General features: G+C 41.8%; 1 protein-coding gene across 1 annotated transcript; it reads left to right on the forward strand.

Annotated features, from left to right (window-relative positions):
• The first annotated feature begins 769 nt into the window (after positions 1-769).
• LOC149322119 (T-cell antigen CD7-like) lies at positions 770-12,540 on the forward strand. Its single transcript, XM_089523658.1, has 5 exons — positions 770-785; positions 1,890-1,973; positions 4,929-5,270; positions 8,563-8,669; positions 11,924-12,540. The coding sequence occupies exons 1-5, from the start codon at positions 770-772 to the stop codon at positions 12,038-12,040; spliced, it is 666 nt and encodes a 221-aa protein (XP_089379784.1). The 3' UTR covers positions 12,041-12,540.
• Positions 12,541-13,902: the final 1,362 nt, after the last annotated feature.

Genomic DNA, 13,902 nt, shown 5'->3' on the forward strand with positions numbered 1-13,902 from the left:
AAACCCCTGCTCAAATCAGCAATTGGCTTCACATAGAATTAGGTGCTCTAGGGCTGCATCCACACTTTAGAAATAATCCAGTTTGACACCACTTTCAGTGCCATATATCAGTGCTATGAGATTTTGGGAACTGTAGTTGTGTGAGACATTTAGCCTTCTCTGTCAGAGAGCTCTGGTACCACAACAAACTATAATTCCCTTAATTCCATAGCATTGAACCCTAGCAGATAAAGTGATGTCAAACTGGATTATTTCTGCAATACAGATGCAGTTTAGATAGAAAAACCTAGAAAATAGTGACAGCAAACCATGTTTGCATCCTTGAGATGATACTGATTGGCTCTTATGTACCATGTAATATTGTTGGCAGGGTATGATTACAAGTGAAATAAGCTATTCATGAGCAGACAGGATGCTTGAGTGTGTATACCAAAGTAAAGGAAAAAATGTTAGTGAATACATACCAGAAACAGATGGGCCAAATAATGCAGATTCTGGTGACTTGAGACTTGATTTGAAATTTGGAGTAAAAGACTTGAACACATCACTGCTGCAATGGTACACTGAAATCCATGCAAAAAAGAATGATTTACCAATTGCAAAGAATTGGTGGGAACATAAACCTGGAAAGTTGCAAAAATAGTGAAATAAATATTCCATGGGATGCTAAGATTGAAACTGATAAACTACAATATACTATGCCAAGCATAATTGTGTTTGGGTAAAAGAAAGTTTACATCTAAGGGCTGGAGCAGATGGGAAGGAAAATATGGCTCAATCCTGCAGTGAGTCGAAACCTTGCTGTCCTTGCAACTTCACAGGCTGTCAAGCTGAACACCATCAGGTGTCCATACCACAGGCTGTCCACATGTGTGGCATCAAGCTGTGTCGTGTGATTGTTATTTTTTGCTTCCTACTCACCAGTGGTTTTCCTTCACTTCCCAACTGCTTCGTCATCTAAACGCTCCACCTTCAAAGGGGCTGGAAGCTGCTGTATTTTGCCCTTGTGTTTGTTTCACTGTGAGTTGAAGAGAAAGAGAGGGGGAAACAAAATACCAAGAGATATACTCCGAAATTCAGTGTCTCTGGGGAAATACAACTGTGGTTGCAGTACCGATAGGTGCTCTGAGAGCAATTTCAAAGAGTCGCACAATCTGAATGAAATCACAATTGATATGATCATCATACCACAACTACAAAAAGTAACACCTCTTGGAACGTGCCACATTAGCAGATGGTCTCTCAGATTCCTGCATTCCAGGAAGCCATATCACCAAAGCATGTAAACCATTCAGCAATATTTGGCCAACTGTGAAAGTCAGAATAATAATTATAATAATATTCCTGGTGCCAGGTGATAATGTAGATTCCAAGTGAGCCTCTTTGGGGACAATATTTCTCAACTGTTGTGCTGCTACTGCTATTCTGTATCAATGTATTTTGTGCAAAATGCACAGTTTTCTGTGCAAAGTCTTTTCTGTGCAAAACAATATATATATATTTTTCCTGAAAAAATTCCAAAATAAGAAAAAATTCAAAGTGGGTGACCATTTTCTCAACAGAGTGTCTCAGTGATTACAGGAGGGGACACATACATTTTCTCAGTTAAAACACAGACACTTTGAGTAGTTTTATATCTGTTTTCTGTGGTCACAGATTCTGCCTGCTGCTGCCTGATTAGTTTCTTTTTTAAAAAATGTGCTCAGCAGCAATTGGTTTTGCTTCATGACTAATTCTTCTCACCATCACCACAACATCATACATACATTTATGTGGTTTTCCATAAGCCGACAGAGCTACCAACCCTTCAGTTGAGAATCATCTGATTTATACTGGCGGCAGGCTAGTTTTATCAACTGCAGAATTTCTACTTTCTTGTGAAAACTGAGTTTTGGAGAAAGGTTTCTGCAAAATGTCTTGGATGCTTGCCACATCTTTCCTCTTCTTTTTCTCAGGAACTTCAGCTTCAAAAGGTATGCATAATTAAATTTTCTTCTCTAATTCACAACACTGTATCATGGCAGCTTAACTTAATAAATTTTTAATAGGTAAATCTCCAGAAATGTAGCATCTTCCTATTTATTCTATTTATGTTAAAATTGGCCTATAGCTATCTAGCCCAGTGTTACTCAAAGTGGTGGTTGATGGACTGATGATAGTCCATGAACCATCATTTGCCAGTCCCTGGGGAGTGTCAAAGAAAGAAAGAAGCAATTGTTAAGCACAATGTGCATAAATATGCTGCTGGTCCCTGGGACACTTGGAAAAAATTGGTGAACCCCCAGATCAGATAGCCTGAGAAGTACTGCTGCAATCCACTCTAATAGCTATGTGTGTGTTGTGCGGGGGGTGGCTTGTATGAAACTGTACATCAGATTTTTACATGGCTTTCCCACACCAGCACAAGCTTTGTCTTTTTTTGGAATTGTGAATGGTCAGAATGTTTCTGTGTTACCCTACACAGAGGTAAGTCCTAGCAAGCTAAGTGTATGATTCTGCTCTATAGAAAAAAATTACTAGATCAGTTCTAGGTATAAGTATTTTAATTGTGTAGAATGTTTTCAAAAATTTCTTTCTAGCCACCAAAAGCACTGTTAGGAAATTGTGAAAGGGGAATAATATTGTCAATGCAAGACAAAAATATTTACTAACAAGAATTTATTTATTTATTAAGAATGAGGAAGGACAGAAAGAAAGCAACAGGAAAATGCAACCAATTGTACAACTTGAGTCTCAAAACAAAACAAAAACCCCGGGTAAAATAGAATTTAATAATTTAGATTCCCACTAAGGGTCTCAGACCTATCTGCTGTTATATAACAGTGGAATGGAACTCTAGGACTCATTCTGCCACTCTCTGATCTCAAAGCTGCTTCTGGATGGAGGCAGTGGAGTTTATCAGACAAGAGAAAGTGGAAGTATAATCCAATGGCAATCTGAATGCAATCACTGGGTTTAACGTTATTGCGTGATAACTACCACATGCAGTTTTGGGCAATGGGAAGTCAGTCCGAATGCAATCATGGGGTTTCACATTATTGCGTGAGAGGTGATCATGATTTGGGGCAATGGTAAGCTATTTTTGGGCAATGGGAAGTCAGTTCGAATGCAATTTGAATTTGCATAAATTCACTGAACTAGCAAATTCACGTGAATGTGTTCTGGCCACATTTTCTTTTCATTCGAAATTAAGAGAAATTCCTCCCATGTGATAAACTCCAGTACTGAGGGTGTTAGCTGCAGTTTTGTCTTCTCCCCTTTTTTTTCTACCCACATTTTCAAAAGTGTTTTACAGTCTATCTACGTGTAATGTTGGCTACTACAAGACTGTAGAAATAAAGCAGTTTGACACAGCTTTAACTTTCATGTTCATGCCTGATTTGCTCTCAGATTCATTTATTGTTCTTTTTTGGCAGTCCATAGATTCATAGATTCATAGAATCGTAGAGTTGGAAGAGACCACTAGGGCCATCCAGTCCAACCCCCTGCCATGCAGGAAATCCAAATCAAAGCATCCCTGACAGATGGCCATCCAGCCTCTGTTTAAAGACCTCCAAGGAAGGAGACTCTATCACCTTCCGAGGAAGTGCATTCCACTGTCGAACAGCCCTTACTGTCAGGAAGTTCCTCCTAATGTTCAGGTGGAATCTCTTTTCCTGGAGCTTGCATCCATTGTTCTGGGTCATGTTCTCTGGAGCAGCAGAAAACAAGCTTGCTCCCTCCTCAATATGACATCCCTTCAAATATTTAAACAGGGCTATCATATCACCTCTTAATCTTCTTTTCTCCAGGCTAAACATCCCCAGCTCCCTAAGTCATTCCTCATAGGGCATGGTTTCCAGACCCTTCACCATTTTAATCACCCTCCTTTGGACACACTCCAGTTTCTCAACATCCTTTTTAAATTGTGGTGCCCAGAACTGGACATAGTATTCCAGGTGAGGCCTGACCAAAGCAGAATACAGTGGCACTATTACTTCTCTTGATCTAGACACTATACTTCTATTGATGCAGCCTAAAATTGCATTGGCCTTTTTAGCTGCCGCAGCTAAAATTGCTCAGGACCTTTCTCCAGCACCACATTTCACATGAGCTGATTCTCTTTCTGTCAACTTTCTTCGCTGACTAGCTTTCACACACTTTTGAAAATGTGGGTAGAAAAAAGGGGGAAGACAGAACTGCAGCACATAATTCTGGTTTCTCTGCATGTGAAAGCCATAAGATTTCTTTCTGAAATATTGTCTTTTAATAGAAATTTAACAGTTATATAAATAAATAAAACCTGATTAGAAAAGGTGCTAATCATAAATAATTCTGAAAGTTGCATTTTATTTATTTATTCTTAAAAATAATATTTTACCTTTTTTTACTTTATATACATAAAATGCTGCTTAGAATAACATAAAATAATAAATCAACTGATCAAAGTAAGAGTAACAGACATTCAATAGAATAAGACTGTTCAGCAAGAGTTGGTAGGGCTGATAGGAGTTTCAGTCCAGTGCTTGGAGGGCAACGTTGTTGTTGTTGTTGTTGTTGTTGTTGTTATTATTTCTACAAATAAAAAAATGCTGTTGGTTGAGTGCTGGGGACTATTACTTTTCAGCAACAGAAGTGAGAAACAGAAATGAAGACCTGAGCAAGAAGAACCTATTTATACCTCTATGCAAATGGGCAAATAATACTGGGAAAAGTGTGATCCAGTATTGGTAAAAAGTGTATAATCATTTCTCAGAAACTGAAATAGCTCAAGCCCTGCCTGGATTTAGCATATTTTGACTGACTCATGCCATCTGTGAGATTTATGACCCATTGAAATCCTAAGGCTGAGTACACACATAAGCCCCATTATTTCTTTGTGATGTCCCCCAATATCTTTACTCAGGATTTCCATCTCTCTTACAATCTTTCTTTGTATTTCTTTCCAGAAAAGATGGTTAAACAGGAACTAACTGTTATCATTGCTGAGGAAGGGGAGTCTGTGAGTATGGTCTGTGAGTTTAGCCATCCGGAAATTATAGGGATGTATCTGAAACGAACCCTGGGAAAGCCCATGGATGTGCTGTATGCCTCAGAACATGGTGAAAACAAGGCACAAGATCCTGAATATAAAAATCGCACAGAATGTTCTGTGCTGAACAATACAGCAACAATAATACTGCGACAGCTGAAGAAGAATGACAGTGATGTGTATGTGTGCATGGGAAGTCTGCTAATAAACAAGGAGCCCAAGGAAGTGAACACTGGCAATATCATTTTGGCAGTGAAAGGTAAAGGAGATGTCATTTGGAGAGTGACAATTACTTCTGCAGTGAATGGCATACTACCTCATACCCTCCAACAATCCCAATTAATCCTCTATTGTGTCACTTTTTCAGATGCTTTAAAATGTCCCAGTTTCTCTCTTCTTCTTCCTACTTTGTTCTCAGTTTACTTCAGTTGGTGAAAACTGAGTTCAAAGTGTCCTTGCAGCCCCACGGACACCCCTTTCCAGGCTGTGGGGAAGCGGCCTTTTGCCGCTTCCCCACAGCCTGCAAAGTGGCGGATTGGGGCCTCGGAGGCTGCCGGTCTGGCAGCTGAGGCCCTGATACACCGGGGAAAAGGGCAGATGCAGGCCGCCCCAAATGGGCGGTCTGTAACCCACCAAAGTAGTGTCCAACTTCTTTATTTCTATAGTTTGGATACATCCATGGTCTTCCTGTTTTCATTTTACTAAACATAACTATACTGTCATTTCTATTTAGTCATGTCATTTCATGATATCCACAATGCTCAATAGCCTCAGTATCACCATTGGCTCTGAGGGAAGAGTTCAGGTCTGATTTGCTCTCAGATTCATTTATTGCAGGAGCCGTGGTGACACAGTGGTTAAATGCCTGCACTGCATAAGGTTGCGAGTTCAAGACCAGCAAAAAGGCTCAAGCTTGACTCAGACTTGCATCTTTCCAAGCTCGCTAAAATGAGTACCTAGATGGTTGGGGGCAAATTAGCTTACAGTTGTAAACTGCTTAGACACTGCTTAGGGGGTATGAAGCAGCATATAAATGAAGCTTGTTTGTTTTGTTTTATTTGTCTTTTTTGGCAGTCCATAGATTCCTCAGAACTCTCCTCCAACACCATATTCCACATGAACTGATTCTCTTTCTGTCAGCTTTCTTCGCTGACCAGCTTTCACAGCCATACACAGAAGCCAGAATTATAATATGGGTGATTCTGACTTTGGTAAGATATTGGCGGGTTATAGACCGCCATGAAAGTACGGAGTCAGTCCGTACTAGGGTTAGGAAGGTGCGGTGCTTCCGCACCCCCCTAACCCTAGTACAGACTGAGTCCGTACAAAATGGCGGCTCCCCTTCCACATGGGGGCTGCCATGACGATGTCATGACCGCGCCGCCTCTATACGGGGCAGCGCGGACGTGACGTCGTCGGTCTGCACCAGGGTGCTTAGTGCGCCCTTTGCAGGGACCAGGAAGGAGCTCCGTTTCGGAGCTCCTTCCTGGTTTGCGGTGCCGCTTTGCATCGCTGGGCGCAGCCTTCAGACAGCTGCGCCCAGCAAAGCAAGGGAGAAAGGGGCCAAGTGGCCCCTTTCTCCTCCTCCCCGCTGCCGCGGGGTGTCCTTGGGGCTTGAAGTCCCAAGGACACCCCTTTTCAGGCTGCGGGGAAGCGGCCTTTTGCCGCTTCCCCGCAGCCTGGAAAGCGGTGGATCGGGGCCTCAGCGGCTGCCGCTCTAGCAGCTGACGCCCCGATACACCGGGGAAAGGGGCGGGTGCAGCCCGCTCCAAACAGGCGGTCTGTAACCCGCCATATAATTGAATACCCAAGTCAGAATCAGCCATGTCATAATATTTCTTGAGAACACTTGAGAAGCAGGTGTGTATCTTTAGCTATATGAAAGAAATAGATGTGACGTATAAGATGACCAGCCACTGTTTTGATCGGATCACAGGCTACAGCATCCAACAGGGAAGAGGCCTCTCCTTTCCTAACATTGATTCTGTGACTAAGGCTCTGCCTGGCCCCCAACCTCACCTGCCTGATCTGTAGGTGTTTGACTCAAACCTACACATTTCCAGCGTCTAGCAGAGAAATCCTATACAGATTTACTGAGAAGGGAGTCCTGCTATATTGAATGGGACATATTCACAGACAAGTGTGCAAAGGTTAGCAGCCTAAAGGAGGATTTACAGTCCCCCTCCTCTTAAAGTATGGTTGCATCACCTTCTCCTGGAAATGTGTAAAAACTGGTTTGTTCATGTATACCACACCCCATATCTCTCTAACCAGTCTTTCAAAATTGTTATTAGTGTTGATTTTCCAGTGTGTGTCTATATTAACCAATGCTAAGATCCCATTCAAAATTCTCATTTTTCTCTTTGCATTTCTTTTTTTATATATTTGGAAAATTCAAAAATACATATCAATGGAAGAAAGTTATCACCAATTTATTGCTTTTGTAGTTTTTCAATAAGGAATGGCAAACCTGCCAGTTCCTGTTCTTTCAATGGATGAGCAACATATATTCATATTATATAATTACAACACTTTAATACCACTTTATTTGCAATTTCCCCCTCACCAAACTACACATCCCAGGATTTGATAGGGCAGAGCTGTGGCAAATAAAGTGGTATGAAACTGCTATGATTGTGCAATGTAGTTATACCCATACAGAAACAGCACATTGTTACTACTATCCATCCAATTCCACCTTTTCCCCCTTCCTCCTTGGCCCTAAAAAAAGATCACTACTTATTATGGGCAGAAGAGGTATTAAATGATATGGAAGAAAGCAAGTGAATTTACTGAACTTTTCTGTGACATTAGCTCATTATAGAAAACTGTATCTATCAAAACTTTTATTTAAGGAAAGTTGAGTATTGTTATGTTAATTGTTCAAGAGCAGCTGTTGAAGAACTAAATCCAGGGAGAACATTTTCATCAGTTTTCAGACAGATTACCTATTAATATAGATGGAACACACTGCCTCAGAATGTGGTGGAATCTTCTTCATTAGAGGTTTTTAAACAAGAGGCAGGATGACTATATAATGGAAGTGCTTCGATTGTGTATTCCTGCATGGCAGAGAGCTGGACTTGTGGTTTCTTCCAACTTGTATGATTCTATGATATACCTACCGATAGTCTAAATCAAAATCTGGTCCAAACTGGGAAGGTGTCCCATTATCAGGCAAATCTGGATTTGTTTCTGTTGGGAATAAACCCTAACTAATTTGAAAACCTCTTGAGTCAGCAAGCCCTAGGCATCAAATCTCAAGGAAACAGTATTGGTTTCTAGTAGAGAAGGAACTACCTGGGGTTCTGCTTAAGTACAGTACAAGGTTAAGGGGGTGGGGTGGGGAAATATTGTTATATCCATCTTGATGTTAGATCCTAGCTACTGTATAATCTACATGTCAGCAATTTATTGAGGAGCTTAGCACAGATGAGAATGATAATCAAAAATAAACACATTGTTCAAGCATAGGGAATGGGTTCCTTTAAGTATTGGTTAGCAAGCAAAATACCAGAATAAAACTAATTCCCCACTTTCTTCCACTACAGAAACTTCACAGAAGAATTCCTCATCTCCATGGATGGTGTATACCTTCATCTTGCTGTCTTTGCTGATGGTTTCAATGCTGGGATTTTTATTTCTATCTCCTATAAATGTATGCTAATACTACTACCTACATTTGCAAGTTATACTCATCTTCCAATATAGCAAATTGGTTTTATCCCAGTGATGGGATGGAGTGGGGATTGTATCTCAGATAGGACATGGTTTAGAATAATATAAAGTAATATAAAGTAAAGTAATACAAGTTGAGTTTCCCTTATCCAAAATGTTTGGAACCAGAGGTGTTTTGGATTTCAGTGTGTTTTCTGGGTTTTTCTGGGGGTGGGGTGGGGTATACATAATGAAATAGCTTGGAGATGGGACCCAAGTCTAAATGTGAAATTCATTTATGCTATAGACGTATAGCCTGAAGGTAATTTATACACAATATTTTTAATAATTTTGTGCATGAAACAAAGTTTGGGTACACTGAGCCACCAGAAAGCAAAATTGTCAACATCTCAGTCTCTCATGTTGATAATTTGGATTTTTAAGTATTTCACATTTCAGAATTCCAGATAAAGAAGACTCAGACTGTAATTTTTTCTTAGAGAAAGCAGATGAATTCTCATATAAACAGTCTCCAGATTTCAATATTGCTATTGTACATGGGGGTGAATGAATACAGCAAGTCTGGGGGGCAATTTCATACCCCAAGACCTCAAAAAAAAAAAAAAAAAAAAAGGAAATGGAAATGGTCTGAAGTCTCCTTCTGGGCCCTTTCACACTACACAATTAAAACACTGTGATTCCACTTTAGCTGCCATGGTAACACCTAGCACCTATGGAATCCTGGGATTGCTAGTTTAGGGATGGGCTTTAGAATTCTCAGCTAGAGAAAGTCCCTCTAGTACTTCAGTAAACTACAAAGCCCAGGATTCCATAGGCTGTAATCATTAAAGTTAGAGTGGAACCAATATGTTATAACTGTGTAATGTGAAGAGGCCCTAGTTTAGAATTTTTTTTTAAAAAAATGGTGAACCTTGGGGATGAGGTTGTCTCTGCAATCTATTTAAAAGTTGAATTGATGCTCCTGGAAGCTTACATGAGAAGCAGTTTCCAATGTTTAGGGTCAGAAGATGGGCTGTTCAGGGAGACTGTAGGGGTCAAGGGGTCACAAAAGCAACCTAAGGTGGTAGTTTTCAAACTTCTTACAAACTTGTGACCTCCCTTTGCATCTCCTCCACTTGGACTGGAGGAGCAGCTTGCCAAGTGCCTCTGCCTGCAAATGGGAGTTCCTAGCTGACCACCTAGCCAAGAAGATGGAAATGGTGGCACACACTCTGCTCCAGTGGCTCTCAGGAAATAGTGCACTTACACCACTCTTCCTTGGTCAGCCGGTCCAAAATGCTGTTCATTACAAAGGCCACTTCTCCTCTGCCTTCCAGGGAGCCCAGCCAGAGCAAGGTGCTGCCAGCCTCAACTGTCATTAGGGGCTTTAATGATGCTGGCTCTCCTTTGGCCACTGTGCCTCTAGGGTGCACTGGACAAAGTGAGGGGTGCTTGTTGAGGCTGTTTCAGTCAGTAGTGGCAACACCCTGGATGGCACCCACTGCAGGGCGTAGCTGCTGTGGGGCTAATGATGACAATGAGAGAGCAGTGGCCAAAGGGGATGCTCACCTTTCTTTGCTGCAGTGGCAGTTCCCTCCTCAGGAGGTGGCCACCACTCCAGCAATGCCTGGAAGGGCATGCTTGCCCCTTTTCACCCCCCAGCAGAAGGAGGTCCTGACCAGGTACCCTCTTCTGGGGTGCCACTAGGTGTGACACCATTGATTGAAGTATTATTCTGGGGACTGGGGCAGTGATGGCATGTGGGGAAGAAGTAGTAATGACTTGGGATGTCCCCCACCAACCAGCAAGCTCCTCCTCTTCCTCTTCCTCCTCCTCCTCCTCCTCCTCCTCCTCCTCCCTGTCAGAAAAGGTTTCAGAAGAAGGAAGAGCCTCAAACCCCCCTTGGGCAACTCTCACATCTTTCTCAGTGCCCCCCACATTGTTTGAGACCCACTGTCCTGAGGGAGCAGCAGGACTTCATTTTCCATTTTAAGGACTGTAAAGGGTTCGTATTAATTCTGGTCCTGCAAGACAAAACAGTGGGAAGGCCTGGGATCCAAATCTTGGACAAAACACATGGATAGGACTGGTGGATAGGATTATTCTTATTCAATACAAAAGACAAGCTGTCTTATGGGTTTGGCTCAATAGCCTTTATAGCGGAGTAATAATGCCGGTTCTTTTCCAAACTGCTGTAGTCGTGATCGGTGGTGTACCAGCAGCTGCTATCACCCAGTGAAGGTGAAGGCAGCAGGGGTCAGACTGCCTCAGCTCCTGAAGATTCATTTGGGCTCCAGCATGGTTGCAACCATGCCAAAGCCCAAAGAAAAGAGGCTGTCCTTCCCCAGCAGCCACTGCTGCTGGAGGGGGAAGTGCCAATCCTCCAGAGGTCCATTTTGGGCTCCAATATGCTTGAAACCATGCCAAAGGCCAAACGGATGGGACAGCCCCTCCAGCAGCCGCCTCTGCTCGAAGGCACAGTGCCAGTGCCCCGGAGGTCTGTTTGGGATCAATTGTGGCTGCAACCATGGTGAAGCTCAAACAGAAGGGACTACCATGACTGCTGGGCAAGTAAGAAAGAGATGTAACACCCTTTCTCATGCACCCAACTGTCGTGCTCACTGTAGTATCACCTAGTGTGGTCCGCACATCTCACACACCCCCAGTAACACCCTTAGTTACTGCTAGTAATATATCTCACAAACTGGCTTTATAGAGGAGGTTGCACTTATCATTTCCTGTGTCTTCTTATAAGAATTAGTTCTTCCTACAAGAATTAGTTCAAAATAGCCTGGCCATCCTCACCTCCTGCTGATAGGTCAAGTCAGAAAGTGGTTCCATCAAAGAGAAGAGATTTTGAAGATCCATTGGAGCAGAGCGTGTGACTGGGATCATTGCAGACAACATTGTTGTTCTTGTTCTTGTTTGCTTCCAAGTCTTTTTTGACTTATGGCAACCTTATGGTGACCCTATCATGGTGTTTTCTTGGCAAGTTTCTTCAGAGGAGGTTTGCCATTGTCATCTTCTGAGGCTGAGAGAATGTGGTTTGCCCAGGATCACCTAATGTGTTTTTGTGCTTGAGTGGAGATTTGAACCATGGTCTCCAAAGTTGTAGTCCTATGCTCAAACTACAATACCACGCTGGCCTTCCCTCTCCTGTGTAAGGACATGAAAATCATTAACAGTCTAGTAAGGCTCTCTCCTGAGCAACACATATTAATTGCTGCCTATTTTCTACCCCCTGTTCTTTAACAGATCAAGAAATACTGCAAAAAAGGAAAGAAAAGGGAAATGCAAAATATAGTCTATGAAGACATGACATGCAGCTTGCGGCGCAACACAGTGCCTGAACCAAATCTGTATAAAGAATAATATAGCTGAAGTCTTCTGGAATTCCAATTCATTTTCCTATTTGTTTTAGAATTTCAATTCATTTTGGAAGACAATCCAAATGTATACAATCTGAGCAGCTGTTAGTATTTTTTGTATACTGGAGCCCTTTCACAAAATGCAATTATAACACTATGATTCTGTGTTAAGTACCATGGTTCCATCCCAAGGAAACCTGGGATTGGTAGTGGAGGGTCGAGAATTTTGATTCCTTAGCCAGGGGGTTCCTCTGGTACATCTGACCAAACTTCCAATCCACAGGATGCTGCCATGGCCATTAAACTGGAAACCATAGTGCTATAATTATGTAGTGTGGAAAGGCCCTTCATTTGTGTTGGCTGATCAGAGTTTGGAATTTGAATCCTGTTCAAAATCTGCACTCTGATGTAAATTTAAACCTCCTCCTCCTCCTTGATATACACAATTGACATTCTTTTTATGCTTCAAACTGAATTGTAGCACTTAGGTTGCTTAATACACTCTTTTACATGAGGTTCAAGAGCTCTTTGCTTGTTAGGTTGTTGTTATTGTATGCCTTCAAGTCATTTCCTTGATATGTAGCCTGTTAAAGTTATAACATTATTATGGCACTATATCTTTGCTATGTGCTGTTAACATATGACATTGCATTACAGTATTTACAGCATTTAATTTTGTATTTAAGGGGGATGGAGGTAGGAGCGAAAAAAAGCCATTATAGTTTGATAGTTTTTTGTGGGTTTTTCGGGCTATGTGGCCATGTTCTAGCAGAGTTTCTTTCTGACATTTTGCCAGCATATGTGGCTGGCATCTTCACAGAATGCTTTGCCTGGAAAAAGTTGGTTGTATATATACTGTGAATGCAGGAGTGATTTGCATGTGTATTGTTCATTGTTAATGGCTGGCCTCAGGCTGGGAGGCTAATGCAAAAGAGGATTAATGTCTGCTAATTGGTGATCATTATCTGCTGGGAAAGCCCCTGACTCTGAGTGGTTTCCCATTTGCATTTGCTGAGTCCTTATTTTGCTATTCCTCAGGACTGGTAGCCAAATTTTGTTCACTTTAAGGGTTTCTTCTTTCTGGTTGAAATTGTCCAGGTGTTTGTGGATTTCAATGGCTTCCCTGTGTATCTTTACATGGTAGTGGTTGAGTTGTATCCTTTTTTTGATGACCTTCACAGCTTGGGCTGAAGATGCAACTGAAGGAAGAAGAAATCATCCTATTGGGATTGCATTAGAGGCCACTAAATATAAGATTTGTATTGGAAATATCTAAAAATGCTGACCTATTCAGAATGTTGCCTAGATATCTTGTAGTTATGGCTTTGCCATTTTTCATTTCCTAGGCAAAACTTCGTGCACTGCCTTATAATACTAGACAACACTGAGGCAACTGGAATAGTGGTTAAATGTGTAGATAATAATATCACAAGAGTTGTACAGCTGTTTGTAAACAGCTTGGCTGAACAAGCAGAATGAGGTATGAAGTTTTTGTTCATACATGATAGCCATCATACAGTCATAGGGCTAAGGTAAGATTATCTGCATATGTTTTGATGAAGCAGAGGAAATGAAAAAAAATACAATACAATAATAGTAAAATAAAATATTATATTGATGAAGGGAAATGACTTCATTTTTAGAAGCAAAATAAAACAATATTTTAAAATAAACGTGACTTTGATCTGTCAAATGGGATGCTGATAAAGACAGGGGCGGTGACGGCGGCAGCGGCGGCGGGAAGCGCCCAGGACTCTTTAAAAGGAGGCCCAGGAACACCTCCTCCCCTGTGACGGCGGCAGCGGCGGCGGGAAGCGCCCAGGACTCTTTAAAAGGAGGCCCAGGTACACCTCCTCCCCCGTGACA

This window comes from Sceloporus occidentalis, unplaced genomic scaffold (assembly GCF_023333645.1).
Source record: "Sceloporus occidentalis isolate IW3139 unplaced genomic scaffold, rSceOcc1.0.p SCAF_1, whole genome shotgun sequence".
Taxonomy (NCBI): Eukaryota; Metazoa; Chordata; class Lepidosauria; order Squamata; family Phrynosomatidae; genus Sceloporus; species Sceloporus occidentalis.